The following is a 23692-nucleotide window of genomic DNA, read 5'->3' as shown; positions in this document are numbered from 1 at the left end:
GATTTTTTTCTTGTTTTCCTTTTTGTCTTACTGTCTGAAAGCAAAGGGTGAAAGAGGTCCAGGGTCGTGCTTTGGTGGTATAGGTTTTCATTCATGGCAATTTGCATAGCCTCTTCATGAAGAGATTTGTTGTTAGGAAGTTCCTGAATTTACTTTGGCTCAGTTTCTGTGAAGAGGTCAAACTGAGCAAGAGTGTGTCTAGTTGCAGAGGTGAGCTGAATGAGTTTCTCTAGACGTAGCCAGCTGTTTCTCTAAGGATGATAACTACTGGATCTTTCAGATGCTGTTTTGGAGTACTTGATATACCACCATTTTTTATAACAGATTACATGTGACTTGGATATTTACATAGCTCAGCCAGATGTTTGCCAGGAAAGGAGCTATTGATTTATCCAAACTTCTGTTTACTTTGTTTTGACTTATGCCACTTGTATATGACATTTTCAGTCCCCTACGTAGTGCTAAGATGTAGGAGGACAGGACTATTGATACAGCAGAAGTGCTGTAGCCACAGGTTTTGGGTTCAATGCTACTTTGGTTTATCAGTGGCTGCTGGTCAATGTGATTTTCCTTTTTTACTTGAACAAAATGTTTTATGAGGAAAAAAATAATGAAAATGTTATGTTAGAGTAAAAAGTGTCAAAATGGAATCCCATCAAGTCCTTAGCAGGACTAGTGGTTTGTACCTTTACTTGGAAAACAAAATTGTACAGATTCCCTCTTGATATTTTTCTCCTGTTTTCACAGGAGAATTATTAGTATCAAAGAATGACAACTGCTTGACCAAGTGGATGCATTGTGCAAGAGGTCATTATTTACAGCTACCAGCTTTATTGAACTCTTCCTTACCTTTCATCCTTCTTTGTAAGTTTACAATTTATTGCAAAGCGATGGAAAGATACACACAGCTGTGGAAGTAGACTCTTCTAGCCAGTTTAGCAGGGAGACAGAACACAGGAGCTCTGTTTTAGCTCAGTTCTACCTCTGACTGGCTTTGTGGTCTTGGAAAAGTCAAATGTTTCTCAGTTCTGGAAAATGGACTGGACAAACTGATGAAAAAGAGAATGTGGGTTACTAGATCATAGCCTGAGGAAAAGGTTTTAAAAGAAGACAAAATCCACAAAACCAAACCAAGAAAAAAGTTTGGAGGTTGCTAGGGAGGATCTCCTGAGGCCTCTAGGGAAGCATTCTTCTGGAGGGTATGTAAAGCTTGGGGGCAGAAGGAAGGCAAGGCAGCCTGAAGTCCCTCCTCTTGTGCCATCCCATTAGGTATGCTGAGCTAGGCCAGTGACAGTACGGCTTGTGTGTCACAGCGTCCTGTGAGGAGATATTCCTGCTACTACTAAAGTGATGATAACAAATATTAAGGATGCTGGAAAGTACAGGCTTGTGGGAGACTCTTTACTTTCTAAACAGAGAAAATGTATTTCTTTCCTGTTTTTAATGTCGTGACTTTATCAGACCTTTGATCTCTTGCAGCCTTGTAGAAGCGGAAAAACAACTTAGGTTTGATGTTTTGTGTGCCATCAACTGAAACTGGGGCCATCATGAATATAACCAAGGGTGGACTGGTGCTGTTCTCAGCTAATTCAAATTCGTCATGCATGGAGCTATCAAAGAGGATTGCTGAGTAAGTACAATCAGCTGGGCAGTTCAGTGTCTGGGTGTTATAATGGGACTTAACTTTCCTAAAGACTGATTGCTCTGTTGAAGGGAAATCACCTAGGAAAACCACCATGGTGTGCAGGAAAGTCTAGTGTACTGTCTTGCACAGTGCATTTCAGTAGATCACTAACAAAGGAACTTGTTGAAACTGATCTGTGGCAGGTTGTGATTGACTGTAGAGAACACTTGGGAAAAATAATGCTTGGATAGTGATAAATAATCATGGCAGAAGTTCTTAATTTTCTTCTTAGAAGGCAAAACTGCTGCTCAGTGTGTATTTTACATGTGGACTTTTTTAGCTTTAAATGCATTAATAGCTGTGGCAGAACTTTTATGACTTCAGGAAATTTTTACTGTACTACTATTCATAACATTACTGGGAGTATTAGACATGATGGGTTTCTTCCTGAGGCTTATGTACCCAAAGGTAGGTTGTAGATAAGATGGGAAAGGAGGAGGCAAATGAGCCAAAGCTGCACATTAAGGACCTGGACATAAATGCATCACATACTTGGTTATCTGCTTTTTAGTGATGGGGCTCTGTGCTGATACTGAAGTGAAAGAAGCATAGCAGACATTTGTCTTCCCATATTCATCAGACAGAGCCCACTAGTGTTTCCTATTCACTCTACATTGACATCTTTTCTATAGAGAAAAGTGGTCTTTTAAGCACTGTGTGTGTGTATGTTGCCATGTATATACATGTATATGGCAACATATATAACATAAGTACATATTAAACTGAAATTATTATATAATTTTGTAATCAAGGGTTATTTTTTTCCTCTTGTTTATGACTTGAAAATCAGTTCATCTCAGCCTGCAGTGCAGCTTTTGGAAATAGTAGATGCTTTCTTAAGAAATTCCCACTGTAATGAGTGGTTTTAGGGTTTGGGGTTTCCTTTTCTTGGTTCTGTGAAATGCAGCCTTCTCAGTAACTGTGACTATGGGCTTTGCACTGGTTTTGGCCTTGATTTTCTCACATTGACATCTACATTTTTCTTTTTTCTTTGCCTGCAGACGTTTGGGAGTTGAGATGGGGAAGGTTCAGGTTTATCAAGAGCCAAACAGAGGTGAGCATTTAATTGGTAAAACTGGAAACTTACCTATGATGTACGTGTATTGGCTACCCTTTTCTTAGACTATTGAGTTTTGCTTTTGCAAATGTTACATGTTTCTCTTCTTGGCAGAAACAAGAGTGCAGATTCAGGAGTCAGTGAGAGGAAAGGATGTATTTATCATCCAAACAGTTTCAAAGTGAGTAATTGTTTAAAGATGCTGCTAGCATTTTGACATGAAATGTCCATAGGAATTACTCTGTTTTAATGTTTCTCCTCACTTTTTATATGTGGTATGGTATAATAAGAGTAGATAACTAGGTAAGAGGCCACTCTTTATGGGTTTTTTTTGTTCTTGGTGGTGTTTTTTCTTTTTAATATGTGCATGGAGATAGCTTCAGTACATGTTAACCTCTGTTATTTTAATTTTCAGTGAATATGTCTATGAAACCTTACCCAGGTCTCTGCATTCTTTTGCTAAGTGCTTTCTTTTGCTTATGTCATTCTTTTAAAACTCTTCCCTTTTCAGCTACCCCATCTCCAGCACCATTATGAAGCTCTTAAATGTAGGAGAAGCATTTTCTAGGCAATATCTTGTGTTTCAGAAAACAAACTCTTTTTTTTTTTAATGTGGAAAGAACTTCACAAATGCTAGGATGTCTTTTTCTAGTGGCAACACAAATAGAAGGTCTCTTAGTTCATGACCAGTTCTCATCTAAAAAAACAACCTCACAGTCTTTTAATTTATGGCAGAAAATAGATTGTAATTGTTAAGTATTTAGCCTGGTGATGGCCTGAACAGCAGAAGAATATGTTGTAAAGTCTGAAACTTAAAAAAAAATCCAATTTAACTATAGATATAAAAAATATCTCCAACACATATTTCTGTTATGCACAAAAGATATGTTATGGACTACTTTGTTACAGCAACATGCTCTGTTACTAAAAGCATGAAAATGGTGTAGCAAAATCTGTTGAATTGCCCAAAATAGCCAAATGACCCAAAATGAAGTGTAATTCTAATGAAGAAGTAAAATGCACTTGCTGTCCTGAAGTGCACAGCTGGATTCTTAACAAAGATCACTCAGTCACCGTACTTCTTACTTCCCTGGAGTGGAATTCCTGGGTGGGTTTAGGTACTGTGTGGAATACAGGATTTTTGTGTGAGATACAGAACTAGATGCTTCTCGTTCCAGGGATGTGAATACTACAATCATGGAACTCCTGATCATGGTGTATGCTTGTAAAACCTCCTGTGCCAAAAGCATTATTGGAGTGATTCCCTACTTTCCCTACAGCAAACAGTGCAAGATGAGGAAAAGGGGCTCCATTGTCTCCAAATTACTGGCTTCAATGATGTGCAAAGCTGGTAAGAATGCAGACTGTTATGAAATAATCAGGGCAACGGGGACTCCTGCTGTTAGCTTTCAGGTTCAGAGCTGCCTCTGCAGAAGTTAGGACTCTTTAAAAATAGCTGCCAAGTTTTTTGTGAGCTTAAAACCCAGATAGGAGTATGTGATCAGAAATGTTTCCAAATGGTGAGTTAATAAAACCCCCAGACTTTTAACAGCCCTTTTACATCGTGTCCTGCTTAGCTGGCAATATGAGTCTGCTGGACTCTGCTGCTCTGGGCTATGGTATCTGTATCTAGTAATGCCACTCTCTGCCTCACACTCCCAAACAGTTGTTTTTTCATTTCTAGCCTGTTTTTTACCTGTTGAATGAATGTGCTTTGTATGTCCTTTACATTTTGAGATGATGTGGGAGAATGAGGTTATTTGTTTTGACAGCCTTCAACGTGTTTTCTTTTCTGCTTCTTTCCTTTTGCTCATATCCCTGAGGAAAAAATGGCAGTTACAGTGAATGAAGTGGGATCTGTGTTCCTGTGCTGAGAGAAGTGTTTTGATGAAGAAAATTTGGGACTCTTGTGTTAGCTCTTGCTAGTGTCAGGGTATTGCTACGTGGCATAGGACCATTTATCATATTAGTGTTTCTGTTTTATCACATGAAGAAAGTTCTTAACCTGCCTCAGTGTGGCACTACTGAGTCAATTATGTAGTGCATTCTGAGGTCCTTTTTAAAAGGATGCTGTAAAATGAGGTAATACTGCTGTCTTCAAGAGCACCATAGTTAATATGATACATACTTTGATTAAGTATAGTATTCTTCTAAGGCAGCTAAGAGATTCTGTTCTGGACAAACTTCAGTTCAACTTACTAGCAAAGTAAAGAGTGTGTCTGTTCTCTTACTTTTCTTAATGTACTCGTCTCCACATGTCTCTTTTTAAAAGGACTAACACATCTTATTACCATGGATTTACATCAGAAAGAAATACAAGGCTTCTTCAATATTCCAGTGGATAACTTGAGAGCATCTCCATTTTTACTCCAGTACATCCAAGAAGAGGTGAGGAAGACCTGCTATTACAGTTGGGGCTTTTTTAATTATTATTGTCATGTCTCAAGGCTCCTGAAACAAATTCCTATGAAAAGACTAGCTCTTCAAACAGAATTTTAAAGGTCATGTTGGGGCAAGGTGTGGTTTTGAGGCAGTTGGTTCTTCTCCACAGGCTTCATTTCATGAAAAGCTGGTGTTTTCTTACCCATGCAGTGATTTAGTTTTCTTTGATATATTGCCCTGACTAGTATTTAAAAAAAACAAAGGAGGATTTTCTTGTTCTTAATATCCTCTTCCTTTTCTATTTCCAACTTCCTTGACATTTATAGCATGGACCGCTTGTGTAGGTGTAATTTAGATGGCATTATGAAAACACTTTGGAAGTTAAGTTGTAAACAGAGCCTATTGATCATACTCTGAAAATAAGAACAGATGAATTCTTGTGTGGAAAACCTCACCTGCTGCTTGTTCAGCATGTCTTGACTTGAGGAGCTTAGCTTCTGATTTTCTATGCGTCCATTTCTCCATCTTGTTCTTATAAGTGTTTTGAGAAGTGCTGCTGGTAGGTTTGTGTATACAAATTGTGCAGATTATAATTGCAGGTGTAAGGTGCCTATTATGTCTCTGACTAATGATAATTTGGAATAAAGCAAATGCTTTCTTCCTGGTGAGAGAAAAGGTGTAGCTCACTCTTACTTTTGAATCCAAGGTATTTCTTTTCATAGAGATATGAATACCTCAAATCCAAACAAAAAATCCTACCAAAAAACACCCCCCAAAACACCAAATTAATGTGATTTTTATTATGACAGTGTTAAAATTTGCTTGGGGAGTCAGTTACCACTTGAATGTGTCACCTTTTCATTTGGTAAAAGTGTTAAAAAGGATGATAAAAGAAAATTCCAGGCTCTGGCTTTGCCACTTGTTTATCTTGTATACTAGGAGAGAAGCATTGCACGTATATGCACTTAAAGTGTAAAAACAAATATGCAAGTTGTGCCTTTATACGTTGCCTGGACGTATGGATTATGGCCAATAACGTGCTCATGGTTTAGTCTTGAAGCCACTTTGGTACAGGAGCTTTTAATGGTTTACCAAGAATCATTGCAAGCTGGGAGAGTGGTACTGCTGTGCAACCTACCAAAGGAACCTTTGTAGAGTTCTGCTAAAGTATGTTTGGGGAGGTCTTAAAAATACTTCTCACTACTTCATTCCCTTGCTTGTCCATGAGACGACTTCCTAAAACTAAAGTTGACAGTGTGTTTGATTACATGGGATCTGTGTTGGTGAGTACCTTTACCAATCAGGTCATTTATAGAGGCTTTTCTTAAAATTTCACCCCATGCTGCTCAGGAAGAAGTTACTGTTCGACTCAAGGTCACGGTGGCAGCAGCTTGCTGCCTGTCTTGTGTTGTGGATGGCAAAGTATGAAAAGTGTTTCAGATGGGTGCTGTGTTGGGGTATATCAAGCAGCATGAAATAGGGTCCAGCTTGGTATGAACAGAGGTGACTTAAAAAGCATTGAATTGAACATGAGGAGGATGAGGGCTTGTAGTTGTTCCCTGTCAGGAATCTATGCATAGATGTAAGGGGAATTACTTGCTGTTCTGGGATGAAAACAGTCCAGCCAGTGAAACTAACGTGGGATAAAAATAATTTGGTGATTTTCCTTTGTATGTTTAGCAGGTGTTCAATACATAGTGTCTTCTTTCTTTCCTATGTGTACATGGTAATTTGAGAGTGATGTAGCTCTTTGTTACAAGGAGTTCTTGTTGTCTTACTGCCTTTTGGATGACGTTTCTGGCTTTCTGACTTCATTCTCAAAGAGCTGAGAACAAATTTGATAATTTGGCAGGGGGAAAAATGAGGCAATGATGTCTGAACAAGATCAAAGCCTTTATTATGTCAAGTGACAGGCCCTGCCTTGTCCATACCTTCCATCATGTTAATCTTTGTAGCCTGTTGTATAACTTAATGTTTGCAAAGGACAGAACATGCTGAATTCCCAGTATTATAGGTGGAGTTAGTAGCATTATGGGTTATTAATGTTGCCTGACATGTCCTCAGAAAAGCTCTTGTTTTCACTGGGTTAGGCCCTTGCCCAAATTCAGAACTTAATTTTTCCTTTCCCATATCTATTTCATGTAGAGTGCTTCTGGAAATATCCAGCTAGTGTGGTTTGTATGTTTGAGGATAAAACTGAAAGAACTTACCTTGCTCTGCTTGAAAAAAAAAAAAAAAACCAGAACACCCAAGTATTTCTGTGTTCTGAAACTGGTGTTAGACATCTGACAACAAGGCAATGAAGTGGATGTCAGGGTATCATCCCCTTATATTTGTGAAATTACAGCTGTAACAGATCAATTTTCAGGCATTTAAGAAAGTGTCTTCTGTCGCTTAACACTGAGAGCCTGAGGGTTGGATTGGCTCTGTAGGACATTGGTTGCTGTTGCAGAATTACGGGGCAGCACAGTGAGGGAAAGGGGTAAAATGAGGTCTTAGAGGGAGCATAGATCACTGTTGGAAAGGGGGGTTGGAAGTACAAATGGCTCAAAAAAAAAAAATCCTAGACAAGGACAGTCAGTTCTGATGCAGAGTCAGTGTTTGCAGGGAAAGCAAGGAGTGGCATAAACTCTGAGTGGTGGGGACTAAAATGCTGGCTAAATGGAGAGAGGGAGTCTGGGATGAAAAGCAGTACCCAGCAGTACCAGCTGCTGTGCCCATCAGGCCTTGAAAGAGAACTCAGGCAGCTTGGCCTTACTGTGTCACTGCTTTGGGCATGTGCTGCAGCCTCTCGTGCTGATCCGCACAGGGGACAGTTTGCAGCAGAGTGAGACTGTGACTGTGGGACCAGTGCAGACAGCGTGGAATTTCCATCACTTCTGATGGCCCATATAAAGAGTCAGCATGATGTGATGGAGAGGCATTGCCTTTTTTTGGTGTACTCTGAAAAATAAGCCTAAAACTAGGAAATAGGTGAATTATGTTCAGTGATTAAAGGCTGCTGTGTGCACACACAAGACCACTTAAGTTGAACGGGAAACTTCAATTTTGATGGTTTCCTGTTTCTTTCCACACTTGTCCCTACAGCCTTCATGCTCTTCCAGATTAGTTCCATTTGTGTAACCTGTAATACAACATGGCACTTTAGAAAAATACAGTTTTAAGTTAAAAATCTTAATTTTTCCTAAATACTTGTTTTTACTGAACTGTGAACTCTGATCACGTACCATGGATTCTTGAGGTTGCTTGCTTACGATAGGTAAAGTGTTCGATGCTTAAAATTCTTCTGGCAAAATAAAGTTCTCTGATTCTTACTGAGTTTAAGCTTGTCTGAAGATATGAAGTAGACATTGCTATCTGTTATTTACTACAGATACCAGACTACAGGAATGCTGTAATTGTGGCCAAATCACCTGCGTCTGCAAAGAGGTGGGTAAGATCTGCTCTCTTGTGTTAGAGCAGGAAATATCTATCATGATTTTGTTCTTGGGATCAAGTGAAGGAAAGATATTTGATAACTAGAAGCAGCTGCCTTCAAACCCCTCCCAGTTCTTTCTCAGATGTGTAGTTTTTACATGATTGCTAAAATCATAATCAATCTCAAGAGTTAAAAAAACCCCAAACAAACAAAAAGATGAGGTAAATCAATACAGTGCTGAGGATAAAGAAGATATTTCATCATACTGTATTTTTTGCATTTACCTTATAAATTTCCTGCTGTAAATAAAGAAAAAAAATGGCTGGGAATGCCATTAATCCAAAGTAATTGCTTAATGTGGTGACAACTTAGAACATGGTTGATCAGATCCTGAATACAGATGACTTACTATCTAGAATGGTGAAACAGAATTTGATGGTTGACATGATTTTGGTTGTGAAGTCTTTGTTGGCTGAATGACAAGTTCTTAATTCCTGAAGCTTTTTGGCTGGCTGTTCCTAAATTCTCTGGAATCACCCTGCTCTTTGCAGGTGGTGTTAAGTGTTGGATGATGCTTCCATGAGATACTGTAGTTGTTGCTGTGGTGACAAACTAAGTTTGTTGAAAAGTTACCTAGATTTTCATGCCAAGGAGTCATGATGCTTTTTGTAAGACAGCTTTTTGTTGTTTTATATAGCAGATCAGAAATGCTTTAATTTGCAGAAGTGTAGTGAGGTCAGCAACTTTTGTCATCTTTGTTTTCCAGCAGTACTTTCAATGTGCTTGCTTTTGTTTTGGCCAGTTATTTTACATTTGCTTGTCTTTGTTTCTTTTGCTTTGTGTCAGTCCTGCCCCTTGTGTGTAGGTATGTGTTTGTTGCAGTGTTTCAGTGCATGCCAGCGAATCCTCTGCACAGACCTTTAACTGATCAGGCAGATAAATTGCACCCGTAACTGATTTGGGTAGGAGAGGATCCCAGAGCTGTATTGTTTTGCTGCTTCATGTGTATGTGTGAGTGTTATTTGAGGAGGTACATTGTATTTGGAAAATGATGATTGAGCCTGATCAAGGAAGACACTTCTCCCATGAATGCCTTCTTGTGAAAGAGAACCTTTGCCTGATGGAGTTTGGAATGTTTTTGTGGTTTCTGAGATCACTGGAAAATGAATAAATCATTTTACTGTTACTTTGAACTTTATTCAATTTAATATTGCATTTTAAAGTAATTATTATGGTTACATTGATAGGATTATGCCTTGGAAGTCATAACTCTTAATGTTTGGAATCTTAATTTATCTGTAATTAACTACTTGAAAAAAAATGTCCTAACTGTATGATAACCACAGGGCAGGAGATTCTTCATTTTTAATTAACTGAGCATCACAATGGGCAAATTATTCGCTGAACACGGAGTTGTTTGGATAGTGAAATGAGGCTTAAATATAAAGGACGTGATTCAGGCCACAGATCTTAGATGCTAATGTTAGAACGAAGTGACTCATTCTGGACATGCCAGGCTTATGTTGACCAGAAGGAGACTAGATGACTGGCTTAGGCTAGATAACGAACCCTTGAGTGTGCCAGGTAAGACAGGATGAATCTGCTAATTTTTACGTGCTGCTTCCAGTGTCTGGGATACAAGCACTGTCTGTGACATTGCTATTTTCCTGACTCTCTGCCTTCCCCACTCCCCCAGCTTTGTTACGTGAATTTCTGACTTTAGTTGAAGAGATACTGTGTGGTGAAGCAACTTTATCAGCCTGTAAAAATCCAGGCTGTTTAAATTTGAAGTGTGGTTTGTTAAACAAAGTTATCATCTTGTTTCTCTCTTCTGAAGGACATCTAAGGTTATACATCCACAGGTCAGGGATATTGTCTTTATTTGGTGCCCATCTTGCTAAAAATAAATAGATGAACACTTCTTTTCCATTTCCATGTGAAAATTTTTTTCCTATTAAATGTAGACAATGCAGACATCTAGGCTATTCCTGATTGCTGTTAGAGAAGAACTTGCTAAAGTATGGGATCTCAAGAATGCTGAAAGCTAGGAAATTTTTTTTACTTTGCTGTTGGACAAAACAGAAGGGAGTAGTCAGAATTACGTGACTTGCAGCATTTATCCCATGGCTTTGAGGCCAGTGCAGGTACTTTGAAGGTTATTGTGACTCCTTACAAGCCTGGTGAAAACAAGATATGAAGGGGCAAGTGGTGTCTTCTATGTATGTGTTTTACTGAAATTCTAGGGTTATTCCTTCTTTGCTCTGAAATGTTAGAAGCAAAATGGAAACAGAATAGGATTGTATGTCTGAATTAGAATACATTTAATGTATTTCTGTTTGGATTTTTTGTTTTCTTTTCTTTTTTTTCCCCCTCTTTCCCTACAGGGCACAGTCATTTGCTGAGCGCTTACGGTTGGGAATTGCTGTGATTCATGGGGAAGCTCAAGATGCCGAGTCTGACATGGTAGATGGTCGACACTCACCACCTACAGCCAAAAATGTAGCTGCTATTCATCCCAGTTTGGAGATACCCAGTAAGTAAGCTTGGGTGTGGGAGTGTGCATTCATCAGGTGGTGTTGGTTTGGGGAACAGGGCTGGCAGCAGTGGACCATCAAAAAGGAGTGTTTTTATAAAACCAGCAGAGCAGGGAAAGATTCCTTTTCATAGTCATAGGTCTGGGTTGGTAGGGACCTCAGGACCCATTTAGCTCTACACCTTCCCCTAATCCAGGGTGCCCAAAGCCCCATCCAACCTGGCCTTGAACCTTGCTAGGGAGGGAGCACCCATTGCTGCTCTGGGCACCCTGCTCCAGGGCCTCGCCACGCTCACAGGGAAGAATTTCTTCCTAATACCTATTCTAAATCTGGATGGCATCCCTTCCCTCCAGCCTGCTGACTGCATCATACATGGTTTTGATGCTTTTTGTCTATGGTTTTGGTGCCAGGCCGTGTGTGAGGTCTGTCCCCTGTGTCTGGCTGTGTCATTACAGGCAGCCAGAGGAGCCCCTGGCAGAGAGGCCCTGCTTTTTTGCTGTTTACTTTTTTTTTACTTTTTCTGTGGGAATTCTTCTGTGGGACAGCACCAACACATTGAAGTGATGTGGCTTTGAGTGTAGTGCTCTGTCACAGGCCCTGACAGAGTCACCTTGCTGAACGTGGATGTGATCTATAGCCACACTTCATGGTACAAACCTAGCTTGGATCCCAGTAGGTGATGGAACCGGTTGTGTCTGCAAGCCACTCAATCCTCTGTACTAAAATTAAGAATTAATTGGTTAAGAATTTGGATGTAAATGAAAGTAGTTAATATTTTGCCTAAGCTTAAAAAAATAATATATGTATTAAAATCCTGCTGTGTTTTTCCCAGTAATGCTGTGATGGTTGAAGTAGTTGTTGGTTCACTTCTCTATAACAGTGGTGACCCAGCAAAACAGACATTTCCACACTTGAAGTAAGTTGTATAAACTTTCTCTCTCTTTCTCCTTTCTATCCTTCTAAAAAAATTGCTGTTCATCAGTGCTGATTCCCAAGGAAAAACCCCCCATCACAGTTGTTGGAGATGTAGGAGGAAGAATAGCTATCATTGTGGTAAGTAAGATGCCACAGCTTTTTATGAATTATATGAAATACATTAAACTTCCAGAAATCAAGTGGATTTTCTGCTGTATCAGCAACTAAACTTTGGTGGGGGAACTTTGAGTACAGTACTTGTACTCAGGCAGCAATCCCTCCACCCCTTGATGGGACAGTAGTTCTGGGCACTCTGCTTGTCTGCTCTTTCACACTTACCATCAGGTGTCTGAAGAGCAGTAAAACTGTCTGCTTTGCTTTGGCTGTGAACTGTTAGTCCTGAAAAAGTTGTTGTGCCAATCTGGGTGTGCTTTGACCTGTCTGAGGACGTGGTGGATCTTCACAGACCTGATCTTCCTTTGACAGGATGACATTATAGATGATGTTGACAGCTTTCTTGCTGCTGCCGAGACCCTGAAGGAAAGGGGGGCTTACAAGATCTTCGTAATGGCCACGCACGGCCTGTTATCTTCAGATGCTCCCAGGCTGATAGAGGAATCTGCCATCGATGAAGTAAGGATGGATTCTGAATTGCTGATCAAATGGGTTTGGGTTTTTCAAGCAAGTGATTTTCAGCTGACTCAATTATTCAGATACACTGGCATTCAGAATTTAGCTGGGAAGTTCCTGCGCTGAGGCTTTCTTACCGTGGAATTGCACACTAGAATATTAGCATCTGTGTGTCCTTAAACTACAGCAGTGGGAAACTAGGAGAGGAGTGGGGTGATGGTATTAGCAGCCTTTTCCCATCAGTATCTTCCTTTGGACCTGCATAGCAGAGTGAGGGGGAGAGGAAGGACAGTGCCATTAGTATCCATGGATACGTGGACATTCCCTTTAGCAGCTCTAACATGGGAGGTAGAAAACATAATGGACTTGTGTTGTTCTGATAATTCATTTTTCTTCCTGTAGGTGGTTGTTACAAACACAATTCCCCATGAAATACAAAAACTCCAGTGCCCTAAAATCAAGACTGTGGATATCAGCATGATCCTCTCAGAAGCCATTCGCAGAATCCATAACGGAGAGTCGATGTCATACCTCTTCAGAAATATAGGACTGGATGATTAGTGCTTCTTATTGTGAAGAAACACCCCGGGCCAAACTGGAAGCAAACAGAGAATGAGCTGTGAAGCATCATGCTTACCTTAATATTTTTATTGAGCCAATTTTTTTGTTTTCTCTTGGTTTAAGTATCAAGGTAGAACAGTTTTTTTAAAAGCTTTTTCTTTTTTCTTTGCAGGGGTTGGTTTTTTTTGTGGGGGGGAAGGGGTGGGTGGGGAATAAACGTTTTACAAAAACCTGTTCTAGTTGCTTTTAGGTTAGTTGCACTATATACATGATGGAAAAAACCCACAAAACACTTGAGGCAAGAATTTGGCTTCTAAATTAAGCATTCCTTTTCCAAAGCTGCTTGCTACAAGTGCTTTAAAAGATAATAAAATGAAGTGACTGTATAATATTTGCATTTTAAAAGCCAAAAAGGTTGTACTGTTGTATGCAGTTCAGTGATTTTGTAGGAGTGCTTTTATAGAAAAGCATATGAAATATGCACCTGTATTTATTTTCTGCGACAAAGAATAAAGATTTGTTTTGTGTGAGCTTTCTAAAAATGTTAATGTTGTAGTTCACTTGTCTTCTACAGTGTGTCCCCTTCAGAATGATTTGCAGGGAGTGTGTTGCTGAAAGAAATCAAGAGGTGAATTGATTCTTCTAGGCTAATGTGTCACTTTGGAGTATGAACAGGCATTGGGCTGCTTGTGGGAAGGAGCAGCAGGCGGTTTGCTGCTTGTGACGGTGAAACACCTGCAGATGAGGAGAGGCTGCTTCTCCCCAGTGCATTTCCCAACCTGCCTTTGCTGAGTGGTCTTGTAAGACACCTCTCACTGTCCGGGTGCAGGTGCTGTCGCAAAGGGGGTTAGGTGAGTGGTAAGGTACTGTTGGTCTAATCTCTATCAGAGTGGCCTGTAAACGAGTGGCACATCAAGAGCCAGAAGTGAGTTAACCTTTGTTGATGCCACTCTGCTTGAGACAAACTGCCAAGGGCTTTGCTTTTATGGGTAAAACCCGGGTGTTTTCTTCCCTTGTCTGCCTTGGCATAGCACTGAGCACGATGAGGTCTGGGCTGTTGCTAAAAGGTCTGCAGTCCTTGATCAGGGTACATTCCGCAGGTGAGATGGGTATTTTACTTAAACAACCACACATTTCAGATAGTGCTGCTCTGCATTCTGTGGGCTTATTTTGTGTAAGATGATTCTGTTTGATTTTTTTGCAGTCCTACCCAGAGAGGTACTCTGTGTCTCTGAAATGACAGAACACCAGGCTGTACCTGGTTGTACTTTAACGACAGTTGGTCATTAAACACCTCAGTGATGTTAATAGACACACCAAGCTGATGTATTAAGGTTCAGATGTACTTAGAATGTGCTAATACAGGTGAAATTCCAGCTGAGCTGTGAGGGAGAGCTTCAGCTCCTCTCCTGGGTGCCAGACCTGCTCCTTTCAAAGCGGAGAAATACGCTGACCTCGGTGACGGGCGTTGTAGTTGTGGTGTGTCTATTTTATTAGTGAGACCACAAGGTCTCACTCTGGTTGGAAAGTGTGCTGCCAGTGTAAAGCCAGCCAAGCGTCCAGTGCAGCAAGAGTATGATTACTGAATACCCAAACAGCAAATTCAAAGGTGGTTTCCTGCTGCTTGTTTTGTGTCGGCCTTTGGGGGAACCACTTTGTTTCTGTGAGTGTTTCTGCCAGTTGGCCCTTGTTGCTGTGCTGAGGCTTCACCTCGGATGTTCCCTGAGCTCCTGTGTTTGGTCATTGCTTTAGCACATACAAGCCCCACAACTTTGCCCAGCTTAATTCAGTGCAACTACTGTATGAGTTGGACTCAAGAATTTGGGAACAGTAGTGGTCCTAAGGCTGCAGTGCTGGCCCTTTGGCTCTTTGGAGTACTGGAGTGGTTGGAAGGGAGCAATGCATGTGTGACTTCTCTAGCTTCTTTGAGGTCAATGTAGAAGCAGCAGAAACCCTGGAGAAAGTGGGGATTCAGCAGCTGTTTGAGACACCCAAAGGGAGAGGTGCTGCCCTGCACTGTGCTCCCTCAGCACCAGCAGGAAGGGCAGTGGGGAAACCAAAGGGGAGGGAGGCAGCAGCCAGCTGGGCTGCCCACCCAGGTGCCTTTGGGATCCCAGCTCCTACTGCTGGCTTGTTTAATGATAAATGTCCCGCAGCTGCTAACAAGTTACTCATTCCGTGACTGTGGGAGGGGGGTTTGCTGAGGATGGAGGAGGTGGCAGAGGAATGATGGAGGCCAATTCCACTGTGGGATCCTTTACCCCCATGCAGCAGTTCAGTGTTGCTGACCTTGTTGTCGTAGTGGTTTATTTTTCCTTAAATGTTGCAGTGGGAATATGGGTAAGAGTGTTTTTTCTTGTTCACTTTCTGCATCCCTTTTGAATAGGTGGTTGTTTTTTTTTTCAAGGGCTGGCTTTTCTGCATGGAATATTTTTGAAAGCCTCTATTATTTTCCTCTTGTACTTTGCACTTGTTACATATTTCGTGTTGTGCTGCATTTGCTCTGTTCTGCTGTACAAACCCTCTGCCCTGTTCACCCCCTGTGGAAAGGCTCCTACAGCCTGAAAATGAGGTGGAATTAACCATGGCACAAACCTCTCTCCTGGTCTCCGGTCTGCTTGGGCGTAAGCAGTTCTCCTGCTTGCCTATTAAAGGGTGCTGAGACAAATGCCCTGCTTAATGTGACCAGCCCTCAGCTACTGCTGTTTCAGACAAAGGCTCTCCACAGCCTTTATTCTGCCTTGCAGAAAAACCGTAGCCAAAACTGAGCCCTATTAGCCAACCTGTCTGCGCGGGACGGAGGTCGGACGGGCACATCCTCCGTGCTTCCCTCTCTCGGGGTGCCTCCTTTGCTATTCATGGCTCCAGGTACTCGGGGTGCAGCCACCGTTTCGTGTAATTAAGCTCCAGTTGCAGAGCTCCCATTAATTAGCCAGTCTCCTGTCTCTCGGCTCCTTGTCTGGGAGACTGGGTTCTTGGTTTCTTGTCTGGCTCTGCAGGGAAAGGGTGCTCTGTGCTGATCTTTTCTCCTCCCAGTCTTCATGCAGGGTGAACAGGAATACCGTCAGTGGCTATTTCCTTGCTGGCAGAGACATGGCATGGTGGCCAGTAAGTAGAGACCTCTGTCCCTATTGTGACACTGTGGGCAGCAGGGACATCCAGCACCATTCCACTTCCCCCCGAATTCCATCTTTCGCACCCCTGCTTTCTCCACTGCCTGCCCATGCTTTCCCCCAGCCTGCACACCTCCCCCAGTCAGGATTCATGTCTTCTGAGCTGTGTTTCCCTTCTTGTTGCACAAAGAGTGCTGGAACCCAAGCCAGACCTCCCTGTAGTCTGCTCTGAGCTTGGGGAGGGGTGGATCTTTGAGTCCAACCTCTATCTACTGGCCTGCGGGCTCCAACAAGACACAGGTGTCCCCAGTGTCTTTTTTGCCCCTCTTGTATTGGTTTGACCTTGACAAACTGGTTGTGGGTCTTTCCCCTGGCTGCTTGCACAGGGCCACTGCCAAGGAGGCTGTGGGGCCACTGTGGCAAATGCAGCAACATCCTCCTGAAGACAAGGAAAGTCCATCCAAACCCACCGGGGATGCCCAGATGAGCTGAATGCATAGGAGTGCTGGCTGCTGGGGCTCACATCTACCTGCATTGGAGTCTGTTAAGGATTTGTTATGCACAACACACACACACCCCTCATCACACATGGTGTATCTCTGGCCATGTTTGGTTCTTAGAAGTGGTCTGTGCTTTGCTGCTCCTGCTCAGATGTTACATTTGCTGCCCTTCTCTTAGGGGGTTACCCGCTCCGGGCTGCGACGCTGGGGAAGCACCGAAGCTGATCTGTCCAGCTGGCACAACTGCTGTGCCAAGCTGTGGGGAGCTGGGCACCCCAGCTGTGAGCACCCACAGCACCTCCTCTGCTCCTCTGCAGATCGGTGCTTCTCTCTTCGCCAGCAGCGAGGGCTCAGGGCTCTTCATCGGGCTGGCTGGGACCGGTGCTGCCGGGGGAATCGCTGTCACCGGCTTCGAGTGGAACGTAAGGAACACGGCACGTTACTAAGAAAATGAGTTTCTGGAGCTGGGTGGAAGCAGGTGGCCAATTTCATGGCAGCTTCATGCAGTGTCTCAAAAGGCTGGGCAGGAGTCGTGCAGGGGGTAATTAACACAGTCCTGCAAACTCAGCTTCTCTGGCTCACCTCTAGTGCGTGTGCAGTGAGTTTGGAGTCAACTCAAGCCCATGTGCTTGGGGAAAAGGACACTTCAGAGCAGAGCTTCCTAGTCCAGCCCCTGCGTGACCCTGAAAGGAAGGTGGCTGAATAAGTCACCCATTCTCTGCTTCCTGACCCACTGCTTCCAAAGTCCTTGGGTTCTGCAGCAAAAAGATGGCATTTGTCTTGCTTGGTACTCAAGGAGTTGGTGGGGAATCATTTAAGTCTGGAGCTGAAGGGCTGAGGGGAGTGGGCTCTTGCTGACAGGGCTACTGGGTGGGTTTCCACCATGGCTTTCTGCCCCTGCACCTGTTCTGTAGCTATTTGGGTGTGTAAATGTGCACTTGAGAGTGAGCCAGGGCCAGGACAGGAGCATTGGATGGGGGTCTAGCATCACAATTACTGCTGAGCTGCAGCAGGACCAGTGTTTTTTCTGGCTGTGCCACGTTCTTCCTTCCCAACAGGCGACTTATGCTCTTCTGGCGCTGGCCTGGGTGTTCGTGCCAGTCTATGTCTCATCTGGGGTATGTAGAGCTGTGCTGAGCCTGCTGTGGGGAGAGTGACCCCAGCCAGGTCCCCTGCTCCCTGCAGGGCTGTCACCACTGTCCTTTGAAACCTCTAAGCCCTGCTCTGGGAACACAGCTGTCCCCCTGCCTTCCCTGAGACCGTCCCCAGAGGAGGGGGGGCTGGACAGGGCATCAATTGCTCTCTTTCCCCTGGCAGATTGTCACGATGCCTGAGTACCTTCAGCGAAGGTTTGGAGGGGAGAGGATCCGAATGTACCTCTCCAGCCTGTCACTCCTGCTCTCCATCTTTACCAAGATCTCTGTGAGTAGCTCCTGCTCGACTCGCTGATAAATCCATGTCTGATTCCCAGGACAGGAGGTGGGAATTCACTGGCAGATACCACCTGCAGCAGCCCATGTGTAGGTAGATCCAGGTGTCTGCCTGGGTGTCAGGATTCCCAAACTCACCATGCACTCTCCTGGTGGGACAGGCTGCTGATGAAGCCTGTCTGGTCTGGGTTTTTCCTCTATGCTCCAGCAGTGATGCTTTCCAGCACCCCTAAGGAACCCAGCAGAGCTGGGGGCTGAACTGGGAAGGAACTCAGCGCTTTGGGGCACCAGGGTTTCTGGGGAAAGGAAGCCTTGCTGTGCCTACAAGGTGCCAGAGCCTGTACAGAAAGTGCCTGATTTTTGGGTACTTTTCTGCAGGGGTGTTTTCCCCCTGCTTTGGCCTCATTCACCGTTCCCTGTGTGCTGTCACTGCTTGGGCTGCCTGCTTGGGAACTGGGGGAAGAGTTTATTCAAGGTAAAACTACAGAAGAGCCTGTGACACCTGGCCTAGGGCAAGCAGGGGGGAGCCAGGCACAGACAGCCCTGAGGGGGGGCTGGAGAGATCAAGAGCAAACGGCTCAGAGACGATCTGGAGCAGAAAACCTGCCGGAGGGAGCAATCCAGCACCACCCCTCTGGTAGACCTGGGCTCTGCTGGGGCTTCTGCGTTTCTTCAGCTGAAAGGAGCGTGATGACCGGCTGCAGGAACGTGCTGGGAGCCGTGTCTGTGCGCAGAGCGGGAGGGAGAGCTGGTGCCCGAGCGTGTTTCCCCACGTCGAGGCGCTCAGGGGCTGCCTCTGCACTCCAGGGCTCCACGCTGCACTCCGGGCTTCACAGACGCCAGCTTGGCTGGAAGCGGCATCGCTCCCTCTGCAGCTTTTCCGCCTCTTTTCTGGCGGCTTTGAAGCCCCAGGCCTGGGGTTGAGCTGGGGCATCCTCTGGGTCTCCCTCTGAGGGATGCAGAGGATGGAGCAGCCTTCAAGCAGGGCTCGCCCCACTCATCCATCAGGGCTTCATGTGAAGGGAGAGGCTGCTCCCGCCTCGGACAGACCCCAGCGCTGTGTGATGTGATGTCCCCAGCTTCAGGAGACCCTCCCATCTCCTCCTCATGAGCTGCTTTTTGACCTTGGGCAAGGCAGTGTGCTTTGGAGGAGCTCTTCCCATGCTGCTGCTGACGCGGGGCTTTCAGCAGGGCAGAGGTGATGCTGGGGAATCTGTTGGTGCAGCTGCAGCCCGTGTTTCCCACTGCAAAACCCTGTCTCATCCTGCTGAAGGGTGTTCTTCCCATAAAAACAAGATTCTTGTAATTTATGGTGTTGAAAATCCTGTGGCATTCAGCCTGAAATCAGCCTGGTAGGTTCTGGAGCACCAGTTGAGTTTGCAAGTTTGGGCAGTTACACTTTGTTCCTTGATTGTCCCAGTGCCCAGTAAAATGTTGCATTCTCCTCCTGTGTCCTGCTTGTAGACATCTCTTCCCTACTCCTGACAAAGATCTGAGAGGAGCTTGAGGGAGATGCTGGAGCATCTGTCACTGTAGTGTTGGTCCCTGGGATCTGTGTGAATCCCTGCTGCTATTTAAAAGGAAAGCTTGGGAGCTGGGATAGGATTTCTGGTGGGGTAGTATGTTCTTGCTGGTCTAAATTTGAAGAAATCCATCCCTGGTAGTTAGGATGCCTGTTGTCTTTGAGTCCTCTTCCAGATGCTCACAGGTGTCCCCTCTTCTCTTACAAAACGGCACCTTACTGAGCCGTGGGGATGTTCTTGGTCCCTTTGGTTTCCAGTCTCTTCATGGCTTTGTCCAGAAGGGATGGATGTCCTGCGAGTTGGCTCTTAGCTTGGGACACAGCTGTGGTGTCACCCCTTGCCAAACACCAGATGAACCTGAGGGTGACCTCTGTGTGGTGCCTGCACCAACCGGAACCTCTGCGGTTCTCCTGCTCCTTCTCTGCACAACCATGTGTTTGGAGCCTGGGGGACACTCCCAAAAGCCTCTTCCTGTGCCTCTTCTCAGCCAGCCCTACAGTTTCTTTGGTCTGCTGAGTTTTCTCTGAGCTGAGTCATGCAGGATGCAGCAGAAGAGGAATCAGCATAATGAGGGGATTATCTTGGCATCTGACTCCATTCATGGGAAATCTCACACACAATGGCTGTTTCCAGGGATGGGTTGGGATGTCTGTGGACACCAGGGTGTTGCCAGACTGGCCTAATGTCCTGTCCCTGGTGGTGACCACAGCAGGGAGTGGAGGGGGAGGGTGCAAAACCTGGAGCAATTGGGCAGCCAGGGTTTCCTCTGCTCCTAACTGGGGCTGCTTCCAAGCCTGGCACAAGCTGGGCTGTTCCTGCCTCCTGTCCTGGCAGGCATTGGGTTTATGGATGGATCTCCACCCCACGTTCTCCTGAGCTGAGACACAGCATCACTGCTGCTTCCCTTGGCTCTTCTTTTGGGGCATTTTGGAAATGACAGTCCCTCCTCTCCTGGAATTTACCCTATTTTGGACCCAAACCCTCCCCATTTTGTGGCAGGGTCCAGCATGGCAGCGCAAAGTCCTGCTGAGAGGAGTTACCCCCTGGCTAGGAATGCATGAGGAGCTGCTCAGGCATCATAGCCTTGGTGAAGAGTCCCTGCAGACTCCTCCATACCCTGGGTAACTTGTTCTACTGAGGCTTTGGCTTCACCAGTTGCTAATCCAAGTTGTCTCTAGAGCCAGCTTTCATTGGGACAGCATTAACAATGTTGGGTAAGAATGAGTTTCCAAGTGAGGTCACCAGTGGAGGCAGGGATCTTGCTGGATTATGAGGCCTGACATCAAAGACTTCTCCTCTCCTTTTACAGTTGAAAGGACTTGTTTTATGAATAGGTCATGCCTGGTTTTAATTAGCTTGTTTTTGTATTTGGGGTGTCTTATTAACGACTCAGTCACATGAGCTTTTATTTTTTTCCCACCCTAGCAGAATTACCAGGAAGGGAGGTGGAGATACCTCTACTTCCTCATAGCAAAGGCTCAGACTCATTTGCAGACGACTGCAAAAAATGATTAAGCATTGAGAAAGCCAGGAGAAGCAGTTATGAAATATCTTGTCTTCACAGCTGGGCTCTGGGGAAGGGTTGCTGAAGAACTGGGCAGTTACCAGGGTGCATGACTTTCTGGGTGGTGCTGAGGTGACAAGTGATTGACCCCTCCAAAGGACACTAGGAGTTCCAGAAGACACTGAGGATGCTTGGCTGGCACCGTACTAGGAAGGCTCAAAATATTTTGGGGTTCCACTTCAGGTTGCCTTGGGAGGAGATGGATGAAGGTCCTTGGCTGGGGCTTTTCTGACTTGTAGCTGAAGCTTTCGTTGCATGAATGGCTTAGTTGTCCTCTTGTAGGGCTCCTTGGTAGTCTCTGTGGTATTGAGCTGTGGTTGGATTGCATTTGTGGTGGAAAGACATCAGAGGAGCCACCAGTGTAGAGGTTTTGTCATGGTTTCCCTTGGTTCCTCTTCAGCAGGACATTCCAGGGCTGAATTGCCTCTTGATGCTGGCGAGGGCCCTCCCAGAGACACGGCCAAGCCCAAGTACAGCTAAGGACATATATTACCTCCCTTGGGAATGCAAGGGGTGACTGTGGTGTAAAACCTGGTCCAGATGTCATGGAATAGGCCCTGAATCAGAACCCTCAATATCATGGTGTAAGTGCTCTTCTGGTCGATTTGCTTCGTGGTTTAATCACATTACACCTAACAGTCTGTGCTCCTCTGCTGGGGAACAGGCTCCCATGTTGTGCCAGAGCTGGATGTATGCTCATCTACTGGGTTTCATGGCTGATGGAGCCCTGCTAAGGTGGCACACCCCTCAGTGCTTCCATTGCATGATCCCACACGTCCCCTTTCCATCACCAGGTGATGGTTCTTAGCTCCTGGATGGCAAACTTACCGCAGCAGCGCTGAGCAGGGGAAGGGAAGGAGGTGTGATATGGGAAATAGCACCAGTCCTTCACATCACTAATCCCAAGTGGCTGCTCCCACATGACCAGGCAAGAAAGCTCTGCTGTTTAGGGGATGGTTTCTAGGGGGTGTGTAAAGAAAGACGTCAAATTGGAACTGATACGTTGGCTGTGGGAAGCTGTCACAGCTCCAGGCAAGGGTGTGGAGTTGACTTTTCTTGCCTCTTCCTGCCCCTTCTGGCCTTGTTTCCTTCTCCAAACAAGGTTTTTGTGAAGATGCCTTGGCTGAGCGCTGGGGATGGCTGGGTCTCAGCTGTGGGTGGGGACACAGTGGTGGCATGGCCACTACTTGCTGTGCCTGGTCTTTTCTTCCCAAAGCATCACTGCTTTTGCTGGAGGAGGTACCCTGGCTCTTTCTGAGTCTCTGTTTTACATCTCATTCCCATAAGACCACGACCAGACCTCTCTGTGTGGGTCCAACCCCTCTGCAGGTGGGAAACCATGGTCACTTTTGGGTGTCAGTTGTCTTTGGCAGCTGAGTGATCTCCAGGCCTGCACACGCTTCTCCAGGCAGAGCCATGCTCCTGACACCCCCGTGGGACGTGCCACAGGCAACGCTGGGACTGGTAGAGGCACCTGTTGGATGTGGAGTCAGTCTGTCCTTCTGTGGCTGAGCAGAAATGCCAAGCCTCTTCCAGGGGCTTGGCAAGGACAGCTGCAAACATGGGGGGTGGGGAACAGGGAACAGGGTATGTTGGAGGATACATTTGTGCTGGTCCATGCTGGGATGCAGGATGCTTGGGCTGCCACTTCTCCCTCAAGACGAAAATCAACCTCTGCCACTTGCCCACACCTTGGTTTCCCCAGCTGGGTAAGACCAGGAGGAGATACTTCCCCAGAGATGCTCAGCAAGGAAGGGGCTTGCTGGGGCAAGACCCAGGAGTGGCAGTCCTGGGGGTCTGCGCTCTGCTCTGGCACTGCCCCTGTCTGCTCCTCACCATGGAGAGGCTGCAGGGGTTGAAATGCTGCTACAGGCCCTGGGGAGCAGGACAGCCCCTTGCACTGCCCCACCAGCACCCACCTGAGCCCAGCTGAATGTCTCCTGTGACACGGCACGGAGCTGCCCCATCCATCGCTAAAGGCATCGCAGGTACCAGCAAGCACCCTGAAAAGTCCCTGCAGGTGGGAGGAGATCCCCTCCTGCCCCAGCAGCTTTTTGGACTCGCTGCCGCCCTCCTGACTGGTCTGACAGCCCCGACCATGTAGCTGCAGCTGGGGTGGGGGGAACTGGTCCTTGGCAGCATCGTTGCATGGGTGCCAGGAGGGTGGATCCTGCCAAGCAGAACATCAGGTACCAGCTACCGAGGTCCCTGTGTGGGCTGCTGGGGTGTGCTGGGCTGGGGAGGTGTCTTGGGCTGCCTCCAGAGAGCACCCAAGGGTGATGATGTGCTCTGAGGGAGTACTGGTCTCATTTGGTAACAGGTGCCCCATCTCCAGGGCTCTGGAAAAAGCACTGTGAGATGCTACTGGGAGAGCAGGGCAC

At 45.4% G+C, this 23692-nt stretch overlaps 2 protein-coding genes across 2 annotated transcripts in view; both read left to right on the top strand.

Moving 5' to 3' along the window:
* The first annotated feature begins 788 nt into the window (after positions 1-788).
* PRPSAP2 (phosphoribosyl pyrophosphate synthetase associated protein 2) lies at positions 789-13723 on the top strand. The gene is made up of 11 exons (XM_084271307.1): positions 789-864; positions 1480-1630; positions 2686-2738; positions 2856-2922; positions 3920-4092; positions 5014-5129; positions 8497-8552; positions 10926-11074; positions 12058-12128; positions 12477-12623; positions 13023-13723. Exons 2-11 carry the CDS (start codon positions 1512-1514, stop codon positions 13179-13181), a joined length of 1110 nt encoding a protein of 369 aa, XP_084127433.1. The 5' UTR covers positions 789-864; positions 1480-1511; the 3' UTR covers positions 13182-13723.
* Positions 13724-15407: 1684 nt separating this feature from the next.
* The window catches only part of SLC5A10 (solute carrier family 5 member 10), a gene marked incomplete at both ends in the record, with an annotated part of 39879 nt that continues 31594 nt past the window's right edge, over positions 15408-23692 (top strand). The window contains 5 exons of the mRNA XM_084271329.1: positions 15408-15521; positions 16218-16289; positions 17112-17216; positions 17853-17912; positions 18112-18216. Of these exons, the coding sequence (XP_084127455.1) occupies positions 15408-15521; positions 16218-16289; positions 17112-17216; positions 17853-17912; positions 18112-18216 (456 nt within the window). The remainder of the gene's footprint in view (positions 15522-16217; positions 16290-17111; positions 17217-17852; positions 17913-18111; positions 18217-23692) is intronic.

Source organism: Gallinula chloropus (assembly GCF_964237585.1).
Source record: "Gallinula chloropus genome assembly, chromosome: 15".
Taxonomy (NCBI): Eukaryota; Metazoa; Chordata; class Aves; order Gruiformes; family Rallidae; genus Gallinula; species Gallinula chloropus.
The sequence above is the reverse complement of the archived record's forward strand: the minus strand, read 5'-3'. Positions and strand labels throughout refer to the sequence as shown.